Source organism: Sciurus carolinensis, chromosome 6 (genome assembly GCF_902686445.1).
Source record: "Sciurus carolinensis chromosome 6, mSciCar1.2, whole genome shotgun sequence".
NCBI lineage: Eukaryota > Metazoa > Chordata > Mammalia > Rodentia > Sciuridae > Sciurus > Sciurus carolinensis.
The window spans coordinates 101,177,245-101,191,014 of record NC_062218.1 but is presented as its reverse complement, the minus strand read 5'-3'; the positions used below and the strand labels follow the sequence as shown (position 1 = coordinate 101,191,014).

The 13,770-nt window shown below is 41.6% G+C and overlaps 1 protein-coding gene across 1 annotated transcript in view; it reads right to left on the bottom strand.

The window, feature by feature from the left end:
* Window positions 1-13,770, bottom strand: part of Arhgap26 (Rho GTPase activating protein 26) — a 416,546-nt gene that overhangs the window by 254,713 nt on the left and 148,063 nt on the right. The window contains 2 exon segments of the mRNA XM_047554761.1: window positions 167-244; window positions 12,080-12,167. Coding sequence (XP_047410717.1) covers window positions 167-244; window positions 12,080-12,167 — 166 coding nt within the window.

The window sequence follows — 13,770 nt, the reverse complement described above, 5'->3', positions numbered from 1 at the left end:
GCAACAGCAAAATCACAAACGGCACCCTAGGAATAAAAACTACCTCTGCTACCTTGGCTTCAAACACTCACAGCTTTAGAGCACACAGCAAAATCACAGAACGAGGGAAAGCAACAACCAACTCAGGATCTTTATTCTTGCTCTGCTTCCCTGAATTGTTACTTACAGGTTCCCGGCCATCCATGGCTTCCATCCAGAGCCTCCGGTCCTCTTCCGACAAAGCCTGCATGGTGATAACCCTGGCCTGTGGAGAAAGGAGGGACACGGATATGAACCCAGGGCCACATGCAGAGATGGCAAAGGTGAACCTTAAAAAATACTCACTTGCCAGAGTTAGAGGTACTGAGGCCAACAAAACAAAGAGAGGCACAGCACTCAGATTTTCTCAGATACCTTCCAGTCACAAAGCAAAGCCACCCCCTCAAATCCCTCTCAATAAGCCCTCCTCCCTCAGAAAGGCAGAAGAAACAAGAGATATCAATAAGGGACACGGGAGTAACATGATTCCTTTGGACTTCCTTCATCCTCGGAACCCTACTCATTTCTCTTCTCTGGAACGTTCAACAGAGTGAGTACTTTACTCACAGGGACAATGCAATAAGTATTTATTGAAGTGAATGGGGTTACTAGACTTGGGAAAAAGGGAGGAACGTCCAAACTTGGAGGCCTCTTGATCTCCTAATATCTAGTCCATTGCTCTAAGTTGCTTTTTGACATGGAGACGTTTAATAAAGTCAATCAGCTTTGTATGATCATATTAAGTGTACACAGATTTTAACGAATAGTTACCATATCTGAGGCTAAGTGCTTTATGGACAATAGCTTTTTTCTACTCTCTCACTGAAATCTGCTTGCTCTTTACAACTGAGCACGAACCTCCAGAAAACACACACACACACAATACCAAACAGCATTTGTTGTGTTCCCACTACAAGTGGTACTCCACAAGAAAGACGTGCAGAAAGACGACCTCAGGGGAGCGCCACTGCTGAGTGAAGTAGGAGCCATTATTAGGGTCACAGATGGATCCAAGATTGTCCATAACCACTTCCCTCCAAATGCTTGTGTATTTTTTCTGTAGGAGCAATTTAAACTCTCCATCAGATTCTCAGAGAGGAACCAGGCAGAGTGGCTCACGTCTATAATCCCAGTGACTTGGGAGGCTGAAACAGGAGGATGACAAATTTGAGGCCAGCCTCAGCAACTTAGCAAGACTCAGTCTCAAAATTAAAAGAAAAAAAGGGGTAAAGGTGTAGCTCAGTGGTTAAGCACCCCTGGGTTCACCCCCTAGTAGAAAAAGAAAATTCTCAAAGAGGACTGCAACCATTAAAAAAATTAAGAGTTGCTGATTTTAACCCTCATCTGAAAAGTCTGAGGAAAGCATGAAAGGCAGAAAGATCTACCGAACAAAGATTTAAGTCAAATTACCATCTGAGTCCCTCAAATTCTGCTAAGAACCCTGATTCAGTACTAAAAACCCACAAGGCTGGGGCACCAAGCATATGAGACTGTTCACTCCAACCTTCCTAGAACCTCTGCTCTTGGTGATGAATAAGACAGACCTGTTTTGTTTAGTATACTTTAAATAACATGTCTGTATCTTTTCAGTGATCATCCCTCAACTTCCCCCTGAGAAAAAACTTTTCAAAGATGTGAGCAGTTAAGTACAGAGGTTTTGGGCTGTGGTGAGCATGGGGAGGGGGTGAGTGCATGTGCCTGGGCGCATGAGCATATGGGGCGGGGGCAAGGCGCTGGGAGTGCACGTGGTGCGAGAGGCTGGGTGGACGGCTGGTGTGTGGAGGACGGGAGGGGCAGTGATTCCCAAGAGAATCACTGGTCGTTCCTCTGAAGGCCACACCCGGCACTGGCACATCTAACACAAGATGACTCCAAAGGTAGAACAACTCCTCACCACGAGCACCTGCCAGGATTCTTCCTTATCTTCTTGGAAATTCTCATTCTCAGATCCAAATGCCCATGTCCCACTACCAGTCAATTGAAGTGTGCCAGACTCCCTGGGTGTGTGCAGACTGAGCTGGCAGCCATGGCTCCACAGAACAGACCCGTGTCACGGGGACACAGTGAACTGATTCCCCCTTTCACCTTATAAAAAATCAAGCACAAATACTTGGAAACTGATGGCTTTGAAGTTATGGTCTACTGCAGAACTCTCAGGTCCCTGAACCTGGATCTGAGTGTTACTCAAGGTCTTGTCCCTATACTGCCTGCTTCTGAGCTGGGCAATCCATTAAATGGAGATTCCCGGCCCAACCCACCCTACTGAATGTGGACTTCTGGGCTGGGCCTGGGAACCTGGATTTTAGCCAACTCCCCAGGTGATCCTGAGGCACGGTGAAGTTTTGAGGTCCAAGCTTGGGCTGCCCACTCCACCCTGACTCGTTTCCTTCCTGGTCACCCCGCACTGGAGAGCAAAGACACCCTCCTCTCTATGCTGAGGTCAAGGAGTCAACACATCTCCAGTTCATTTCCTGTTAGGAACAGTTTAAGTACAAGAGTTGCCTAAATACCAAGATCTCAGGGGCCTCACAGATGTCACATCAACTTCATGGCACACAGTGAGAAATTTCACCAGAGCCACAAAGAGGAAGTTCAAACAAACTCTGAGGCTGTGAAGGTGGGCCACTTGGCCTAGGTAACTAGGAAAGTCAACAGGATTTGTTTTCATCTCAAGAAGATATATCAAATACAAGTTCTTTTCCACATGTGATCTTGTTCCCTCTGGAGGGTGGAAGGAGAGTATGGCATGAACGGATGGTAGATGGTGAATAAAGTGAATTTAACACAGTTTTAATCCTATCACTCCAAGTTCAGATAATTTTTTCTCAGTGTCTGGGATATATATTTGGAAACGGTACTATCCTTTCTAGGCACCTATAAAACACTCACTTGTTTCCTTTCCTTCATTACAATTGAAACCCCCATTGCATGAAACTCTTATGTGTGCATTTCCTAGAACCAAGGTTAAAAAATCAACACTCTTTATTTGGGAATCAAGCAATGATTCCTTTCCACATTTATGTCTCCTATGCCTCTGTGACCCCACCAGCCCTCAAAACAAAACACAACCCTCCATGGCCCCGCGCTTCCAAGTCAGTGCCTTCAGGATAGCACATTTGCAACCTTTTCTTACAGATTTCCAACTTAGTTCATGTTTAAAATCCATATGGGCCAGGTGTGGTGGCACAGGCCTGTAATCCCAGTGACTCGAGAGGCGGAGACAGGAGTAACACAGTTAAAGATCAGTCTCAATAACTTAGTGAGACCCTCAGCACCTTAGCAGGATGCTGACTCAAATTTAACAAAATAAAGAGGACTAGGGATGTGTTTCACTGGTAAAGCAACCTTAGGTTAAATCCCCAGACCCAACAAATAAATAAAATGCATGTGAGTTCTCAAGCAAAACTGAGGTGGTAGGGGTGGGGGTGGGAGAGGGGGAAAATGTGCGATGAGAAAGGGAAATAAAATCAATGGAACTGTAATGATCAGAGCTCCTTCTAGCTCTATGAACAAATGTGATCCTACTAGACATTACCAAAAAAAAAAAACCAGTAACAGTCCAGTACTACGTGCGGCTGCTGTGTGAGAACTCCACATAAATCATTTATTCAGAGGTCAAGTTGTCATACAGTAAATGTATTTTCATTACTCCCATTTATCAGATGAGAAAGCCAAGGCTCAGAAAGGCTCAGTGCCTTGTCCATGAGCTAGCAAGTTATAGATCCAAAGCGTGAACACAAGCAATCTCACCCTGAAGCCTTGTGCATGATGCTATGGCAAATGCTAAGGTATCAGAGCCCCAGAACACTTCCGTTGACCACCCAAGCCCTGTGGGGTCAAAATTAAAAGCACTCCTGCACACACCTCAGTGAGCTCCTGCCTGGGAACCAATGAGATTCAATGATAAAGGGCTGTGTGAACCTAAAGTTCTTCTTAAAGAGGAGGCATCTGAGTATCACCTAAGGCCACCGTCAACTCCAAAACAAGCATCCAAGAGCCTCAGTATTGCTGGGGCTTACTTTCTACAGCAGCAGTTCTCCACATGTTTTTCTACCTTAAAACATTCAAGGAATGAACAAGAAATAAGTTGTTTTTTAAGAACACGAAAAGCAATAATCATAAAGAAAAAAACTGGTAGTTGAACTTCACCAAAATGAAGAGCTTGTATTCATCAAAAACTATTAGAACAAAAGACAAAACCAGAGAAAGAAAAATATTTGTAATATACACATACCTCCAATTAAACTCTCATCCCAAACAAATACCTACAAATAAATGGGGGGGGGGGGGCGGGGCAGGGTGTAAATAAACAACCAATCCAATAAAAGACTTAAGAGGCACTTTGTAAAGGAGAACATCCAAATTGCAAACAAGAATAAGAAAAAAGGCCCTGAAATGCTTACTCATTAGGGGAATGTAATTAAAATCACAATGAGATATAACAAACACCCTCCTGAATTGACAGCACTCACAGAACCACTGATAGGAAATAGTAGCAAGGATGTAGAACAACTGAGACTCTCATATACACGGCTCATGCAGAAAGTAAATTGATAAAACTACTTGGGCAATATCTACGAGAACTAAACATACACCTGTCATGTGACATAGCAATTCTACCTCTACATGTATCACCAAGAAAAATGAGAACACACAACCATTCAAGAATGCTTGCAGTTTCATTCATAGCAGCTCCCAAACTGTATCAGCAACAAAAGTACCAATCAATAAGAAAACAGATAAATGGTTGTGAATTAAAGCAATGGAACACTACAGAACAACAACAAAGGACCACTACTGCTATGTGTGACATGAATGAATCTCAGGACATGATGAGGGAAAGTAGATCCAAAGACAAAAAACTATATGATTCTAGTTATGTGATGTTCAAACTCTTGCAAAATATCTCATGCAACAGTAGTCAGAAGAGTGATTCTGACGCTAGGGTTGTGGCTCAGTAGCAGAGTGCTTGCCTAGCATGGATGAGGCACTGGGTTCGATCCTAAGCGCCACATAAAAATAAATAAATAATAAGGGCATTCTTTCCATCTACGACTCCAAAAAAAGAAGAAGAAGAAGAAGAAGAAGAAGAGCGATTCTGTTTTGGGGAAGGGGTATATAGTATGGGAAATGTCTGGGAAAGGGAACACAGGAAGCTTTTGGGGTGATGTAAATGTTCTATATCTTGATCTGGAGGTTACATCAATGTGTGTGCATGTGGATGTGTGCACATAGTCATTAAAGTACAGACTTAAGATCTGTTCACTTTACTGTGACTACACCTCAATTTAATAATTGCTTTAAACACCTAAGAGATATGACTTCTCACCCATAACTTATTAGCCTCACTAGTAATCCTGACTCAGTGGCTTCCTAGCTGAGTGGCCCAGGCAGACAAGCTAAGGCTCAGCTCTCTGCTACTCAGACAACCTGCATTTTTAAGAAAAGCAGCATAGAGAAGTTCAACTCCTTGTCTGCCAGGGTTACCAGGGTTACACCTCAGGGCATGCTGAGAAAGTTAAATGAGAAGTGTATCAGGCATTCTGAAGTGTCAGACCCAAAGAAAATACTCCAAAAATGAGTGGTTCTCACAGGGGAAAATGGGGGAGGATGGCAACTATGGAGTAGCATCAAAATTAAAGCTAGAGAAGGGCAAATGTGTATTATCTAAGAAGGGGATAAAATATCCCACCGGTGCTGCTGATAAACAGGACTCCACCATCAGCACACTCACACCCAGTACCAAAAATCACACCTCTACCACAAAGCACCCAGCGGAGGGTTGAAGGAACACACCAGCTGACATATGACCATTTCCCCTTTCCTCCTGAGTAAAGCATCAAAGTGGTCCTTTAAAAACTAAAGTCTGGTAGCTGATGAAGACAGAGAAGGGATCCCCAGAAAATTCTAGAAAACCTGCCAAGAAGCTCCCTCCCTTCTTTTCATTCTGAATCCACTCTTGTTTAGTGCTGTAGCTGGATCAGCATGAGAAGCAGGAACCAGGAGCCGCAGTTTGCTCTAGACTGCCACGCTCACACTCCAAGGAAAATGCAGAAAATGGTTTTCCATCTATCACAGAGCAACTTGCTGCCCACCAGCATATTTCCTCCAAGGCTGATCCCCAAAAAGAATTCATGGAAAGCAATACATCATTTAGCAACTTGTCCAGGATCCTGGGACCACTGATGTCAGCTCATGTTCTTCTCCACAGTGCTGATTCCAGGGTTCCTTGACAGCTTTCCTGCTCTAATCTTATTCCTGAATCTGAGTCAACAATGGTGATCTCAGTGGTTTGGTAATTTACCCACTTCCTATTGGACAAGGAAATAATAGAACTAACTCCACCCTACTGAAACAAACATGCTCAGAATCTAACAGTACTTTCTAAATCAATCTCCAAAGATCTAAGGTTCTCTCATTCATAAGACTAAATCTTCAGTTGACCAGAGTTTGTTCCCTTATTTCCATCCACACTACTATCCACTTTCAAGGTCAAGTCCAGAGGATAAGAAGGACCATGGCACTCAAAGAAATACACACCTCACAGCCTGTGGGGGCAGCCGGTCCCACGGTGCTCATATAGGAAGACAGGGAAATGAGGGCTTGGGGCAAGGGTTTGCCATCTCCTGTGGAAAGAGCCTTACGAGTACCAGGGAGAGGAAATAGTCCTTTGTTTCCAATACACTAACTTCCAAAGCAGGAAAACTCATGCCTAGCAGTTCCTGGACAATTTCAAGGGTTTGAGGTTCAGCAGCTCTTCATTTATACAGATATGACCTAAGCCGTGCAGAATAATCTTGGAGTATGACAACCTGTACGTTCTGTTGATGAAATTACAGACTCAAATGTCTATAAAGAGCAGACAAATAAGCAAAATGAGGGAAAATGGGTAGGAAATTCTTGACCAACCCAAGGAAAATAGGCTGTCTCATTTTCCTTAAAACCTGTAGGCTGCTTTTGGACAGAGACATAGGAACAATGCCTTCATGGGGAAAACAGGAGTACAAGTGCAGGGACCAGCGGGAGCTGTCACCCGTCATCATACGCCAGGTAAACTGGGTGGGGTACAGGTCAGAGAGACAGAGAAGTGAGAGAAAAACCAGAAGTTGCAACTGGTACCCCCCACACCACAGCTAAGATTTATCTACTGCTTTTTACATACCAAGCAACAAGGCTAGGGACTTCATTTAAATTATCACTTATTTATCACAATAATTACATGAAGTACTATCATTGTGCCTCTTTTTAAAAGTGGAAAAAAAAATGGCTTTCAGAGAAATTACTTGCACAATGTCAAACCGCCATTAAGCACCAATGCCTGAACTTGAACCCAGGTGTGTCTGACTCTGAAGCAAAAGGCATAGCTTAACCACAATGCGTACTGCTACCACACGCATGCTGCATATGTGCCCTGTGAGCCAAGAGGACCAGCTCTTCAAGGGGAGGAACCCCCTCCCACATACCCTGAGAAATTGTTAGAAACAGTGTCTAACCCACTACTCAGCAATGGTTTGATCCTGATAAATGAATAAATCATAACCTATTAAATTCAACAGTACTGACTTGGGGAAGAAAGTTCCTACAGTAATTAGGATCATTTTAATAATAACAGTGAAAAGCGTAAACACTGCCAATCACATCAGATAAGTTCTTATATTTTACTCTTATATTTTTAAGAGACTGGAGTCACAAAACACCAGGAAGCACAGGCAAAGAAATCTTTGGTGTAACTAACTTCATGGTCCTTAAATGTAACAGATGTTGACTGAAGGTCTACTATGTGCCAGTTAAGATACAGGCACCAGGGACAGAGAAGTAAACAAAGTTTAACACACTGCACCAGGGGAAAGCATTATTAATTGATGGAATGAAGTGAAACTGACAGAGAAAGCAAATATCCCTTCCCTATTTATTAATAACAAAATAAGAAAATATATCTTCTGGTTTATCTCCTGCCCCCAATTTTTATTATTCTATTTCACAATGAGCAGAAATGTACATAAGTGGAATTTACTGGTAGAATACTTCCCTCTTTGAATTTATGCAATAACAAAATTTTAGTGTAGATTTTTAAAAACAAACTCAGTCTATATTTAAAAACTGGTAAATAAATGGGCATACTCAATCATTAAAACTCCAAACTTCACTATGCAGATTAAAAAGGAGAAATATGGTTACCTCAATCACTTTCCCTTCAAATCCATTAACCACCACATTCCATTCTTACTTAAAACCAGAATCAAAAAGCAAACACTCTCTCATTTAATGAGAAGCAAAAAACAATGACAAGTTCAAACTTAAATACATGAATTCTAAAGATTTGGAAAGCTTGCTTATTTTATAAAAGAGCCAAGGGCAATTCAGAAAGTACAATATCTCCCCCACTCAAATCGTGGAAGTCAGAGCAGTATAACACCCTCTGAGGAAGGAAAAGCCATTTCCTGCCTGAAATGTCAATGGCATTGAGACCAGCACTCCAATCCAACCAGCAGGAAGGCAAAATCAAATATTATTTCAAACAAGGGGTGAGAAGGGGAGGGAGGTAGTTTGAAACCAGGAAAAATGGATTCGTCTGTTGCACAAGATAAAGGTACACTGCACCAGGAGAGAAAAGTCAGACCGCCCAGCTCTCAGCACACACAGGACAGCGGAATCACACATGTGTTGTCTTCACCATCCTCAGATAAGCCATCCCTGAAGCAAAGCGCCTGGTACTTCAGTTCACAAAGTCAGCTAAAAGGCAACGTTTAAACAGAAGCCTAACAGGCGGGCTGGCTTGTTTTTTGCAGGAAAGTGGGTATGAACGATCCTTGAGAATGGGTGGGAGGAAGGAATTTCTAGACAAAGAATGAATCATTTAGAACACCTTTCCCTTAAGGAGTAACAGTCACGTGATGATCACTTCTTCAGAAAACACACACATAGACTCCACCGACTCCTAACTGTCAATGTATAAAGGACAGCTCATTTCCAACTGAACTCTCTTTGCCAATACATATACAAAACTGCCATCTAGAGGCTGAACACACTCATACAGCTGTTACGTAACAACTCTTTCTGAAAAACATACAATCTCACAATTTCAAAAAGACACAAACCAGTGTGTGCACACGTATCACATACCAACCTAGAAGTCAGAAGTACTTTAATTTGAGTATGGTTTCCTTTTGAGATGATAAATTGGAGGGGGCATAAAACTTTATCTCTTTATATGAAATGTGTATAAATAGAAAGTTATTGCATATACAGTTTGAAAATAGAATCTTCCTCTAGCAATCTCTTTCCATGTATACCCTTAAGGCACCTGTATTTACTCTCAGCTTCTAGATGAACCAAGGAATCGTGATACTATAGGACAAACAGCAGGCTTACTTTGGATTAAGCAGAGGGGAGTAAAGGGAGGGGAGGGGTATGGAGGTAGGAAGGATAGTAGAATAAATGGGACATTATTACCCTACATGCATATATGATTACATGACCAGTGTGAATCCACATCATGTACAATCAGAAGAAAGGGAAGTTATACTCCACTTATGTACGATGTGTCAATATGCATTCTACTGTCATGAATAACTAATTAGAACAGATTAAAAAAAAAAAAGGCTCATCAAAACACATTCCAAAGCTAAGGTTCACCAAAAGAACAATCAAGTGCCAGGTGCAGTGGCACACGCATGTAATCCCAGCAGCTCAGGAGGCTGAGGCAGGAGGATCACTTGTTCAAAGCCAGCCTCAGCAAAAGCAAGGTGCTAAGCAACTCATTGAGACCCTCTCTCTAAATAAAATATAAAATAGGGCAGGGGATGTGGCTCAGTGGTCAAGTGCCCCCAAGTTCAATCCCCAGTACCAAAAATAAAAATAAAAGTATAAAAAATAAAGTACCAGAATTTACAGAATAGGAGAAAAAAAATTAAAGGCACAACCTTTTCAGGTACTGGACTTCTACAGAACAGTCCTGGAAGACAGGTGAAATTAACTCCATCGTACAGTTGCAGTTCAACCACTCACCAGGAGACATACATCCAGTAAGGGACAGATGCTCAATTCTAACTTGGGGCTGCTTGGACCTTTCATCTATATTATGCAACCTGGGATAAAACTTACTTGAAATGAGGGTGCTGACTGACTGAAGAGATCCAGTCAATTTTTCAGTTTTTTAATAAAACTCTCGTCTCCACTGTTCCACTTTAATCAATCCTCCATTCTCCTGTTTTCCCTCCTACACATACACAAATTAAAATTATGCATATACTTGTTGAAGTTTTAGTTTGATGAGCAATTAACTTAAGTTCCTCTAGTTGTTTCATCAAAGTTTTAAAGGAAAAAACAAAATAGTATATCTCAAAATTGCATCACCATAAGACAAAACTGAACAACCACAGGCACACAGTACTGTATTAAAAGCTTCCCCTGAGACAACATTTAGAACTGAGCACAGGTATATGAAAACATCTAATGTAACACCCAGTCAACCGGTACAAAGAAAAGGCTATTGCCATGCACATACAGGGGACATACTGGACAGAAAGATAGAGCTGACAAAGGACATGCTCAATTGAGCCTGGCTCAGAGGAATACTGACTCCCCTTTCCTACACATGGAAAGCTTGCAAAGGAAGGACTTCAAAATGGTATGAAAGAAAAAACCAGATGAGGCTTTTAAGACAGACAGACCAATAGATTCATTGTGGTTCAGAAAATGTAATATCTTGTCAGTAGAGTCTCTGGCATGCAGTTATGCTTAATAAATGAGACAGGGATGGTGGGAATGGATTCAGGATACCCAATCATGCTATTATTCTCTGCAAGAGTACAACAGTTAAGGCCCCTGGTTTGTTGCATTTTCCCAGAGCATTCCAGCCCTCCAGGTTTGCTGTAACACTCCAATGCTGGTATTTATGCCTGGGTTGCTTAAACACGTACATGTGTAGGTGCGTGTGAATGTGCATTCTACACTCAAAGGTAAGCTCCATGAAGACAATTATTCTTGTCTTGGCCCCTATTCCATCCCTCACCCCTGGCCACCTCTACCAAGCCATCCTTCCTGTCCACCTATAGAGCAAGTCAATGCTAGGGAAGAAGCATTTAACACACGTAAGATTTTCAAATGGATGGACTTCTATTGGAGCCAGCTAGTCCTGGAAAAAAATAAAGCATTCTAATTGTTTCCTTTCCCCAAGTATAAACACTGCCCCCCAAGAGACTACACTGATTCAGTGAATCAAAAGAAGCCTTTTGTTTCTATGATTTTCCATATGGTTTAGCGGCCCCTCCTGGAAAACATTTGGGAGAAAATATCCATGTGTTACTTACATCTGTGAGAAATTTCTTTAAAATAAACAAATCCAGGGATGCTGGCAAATGACTACCACCATGATCCTTTAGCTTAAACAAATATTTTCCCTACATCTGCTCATTAATTTCCATGAGATACTGCATGGAGAAGTTAATTATTCAAAGTACCTGAACATGAATATCGGCAACTATTACCAATTCACATACCAACAGGACAGGCTGCTTCTACATGTCCCATTCTTCACCCAGGGACTGTACACCAAACTCGTTCAAGAAAAGTTGCCATACTTCAAGGGAAAAATGATAAATCTAGTCAGTTAACCAATATAAAACACAAACCTTCAAAGGTTGGGTCTTTTAATACCTTATTCGGGTATAAAAGGGTGATTTTTTTAAAAAGTTTAGACTACTATTAAAGAGAGAGAGAGAGTATCCAGAATAAGGAAGGCAATCTATGTAAATGGGCAATTTTATGAAGTGGAACTGTTGGAGAGGGCACTGAGCCACTCACTGAAAAGGCTGTCAGGGGCATGGGTGCTGCTTCACAGACAGAAACCCTCCCTAGTCAATACCGTGCAAGTTTTTTGGTGCTACTATAACAAAGTGCCACAAACTTAGGTGGCTTAAACACCAGAAATGTACTGTCTCCTAGGCCCAGAGGCTGAAAGTTCAAGATCAAGGTATTGGCAAGACTGGTTGTTTTTGAGGTCTGTAAAGGAGAATCTGCTTCATGCCTTTCTCCAGGCTACAGGCAACCTGGCAGTTACTGGTTTGGAGACCACCGTCCTGATCTCTGCTTTCATGTTCACAGGGCATTTTCCTGTGTGCATGTCTGTCTCTATGTCTACATTTCGCCTTTTGACAGGGACACCAGTCATGGTGAGCTGGGGCCCACCCTAATTACCTCATTTTAACTTGATTACCTCTATAAGGAAGCTATCTCCAAATAAGGTCACATTTTCAGAAACAGGATTAGGACTTCAGCATATGAATTTGGTAGTGACATGATTTAATCCATGACAGATACCTTTTAAGAAAATAAGAAGAGATTCTCCTTTGGAGCTTATTATAACACCTTATAAACACTATAAATCACAGACATCTACTGAAAGCTATACCATACTTCAAATGCTGGAGTCCTGAAGCTGAATTTCAAAATACATATGAAGGGAAATTCAAAGAACCATCAAGTTCATTTGATGGACATGATATCTGAATTTAAACAAGTTTTTGCTTTAGGTTTAAATAAATAAATAGATTTTCTACTAATTTAACTTTTCAGTGTCGGGAATAATAAAACCCTTTGGAAGGAAAGACATGAAAAGCTATTTGCGTGTGAAACATTAGCTCAAAATAGTCCAGGAAACTTCAGTAGTTCAGGTCTGAACCTTTCCTGGAATTAGTTCAGAAAGGGCTATGGCAACAGAGAAAAGGGGCTGAATGAGATGTGGCCTCAGAAGTTACGTGGAAGTCAATACGGAAGGGAATAGGATCCAGGGGAAGAGGACAGACCTAGTTTTGAGAAACCACTCTAAAAGAACTTGGAAGAATTAAAAGGAGATTTCTGAGAATGTATTCAGTAAATTTTTTTTTTTTTTGGTATCAGGGGTTGAACCTAGGAGCACTTCACCAGTAAGCCACATCCCCACATTCCTGGTCCTTTTGTATCTTTATTTAGAGACAAGGCCTCACTAAGTTGTTGAGGCTAGCTTTGAAATCGCCATCCTCCCGCCTCAGTCTGCTGAGTTGCTGGGATTACCAGAACACGTGGATATATTGTGTATTTTAAAAGGATCTGTGACACACAAAGTTCAAGAACCACAGAGCTAAATCCAAAGTGCTGGATTAACACTTCATTTGATTTTTAGTTAATTCATGGGTCAAAGAGTCACAGTAGTTCTTTATGTAGGACCTACATTATGTAGGACCTACATTATGTAGGACCTACGAGTCAGTGACTAACCCCTTGTCACCCTGACTTGAGGATTAACACATTGACAGCAATGCATTGGGATTTAATGAAAACAATCAACTGATAAAATGGCACTAACACTTTGATTTCTCTGACTGACACTAGTCTCCCTGGATAAAAAGTGCTACCTTAAAGATAAAAGGTACAAGAAGAGGTGTACAGAAAAAATAAAATACACACACACACACACAAACACACACACACATACAGCATTCATGGAACACCAACTAAGTGCCACCTGCCTGGCACTATGCTCTATCTGTATTGCCTCTTTTAATTTAGTTATGTGCGGTCTTTCCGAAGGTCACAGAATAGCAGGTGAAGACAGAAGTTTGTAGCTCCAGTTTTATTGCAACATTAGTTTATGATGCCAAATGCAAATAATTAGAAGGAGAACGGCACTTTGCAGATTCCACAGCCTACAAGTTGAATGCTCTGTGGTGTCTCTAAAATTCACCCACTGGTGGCGACAAGCTCATCACTGGG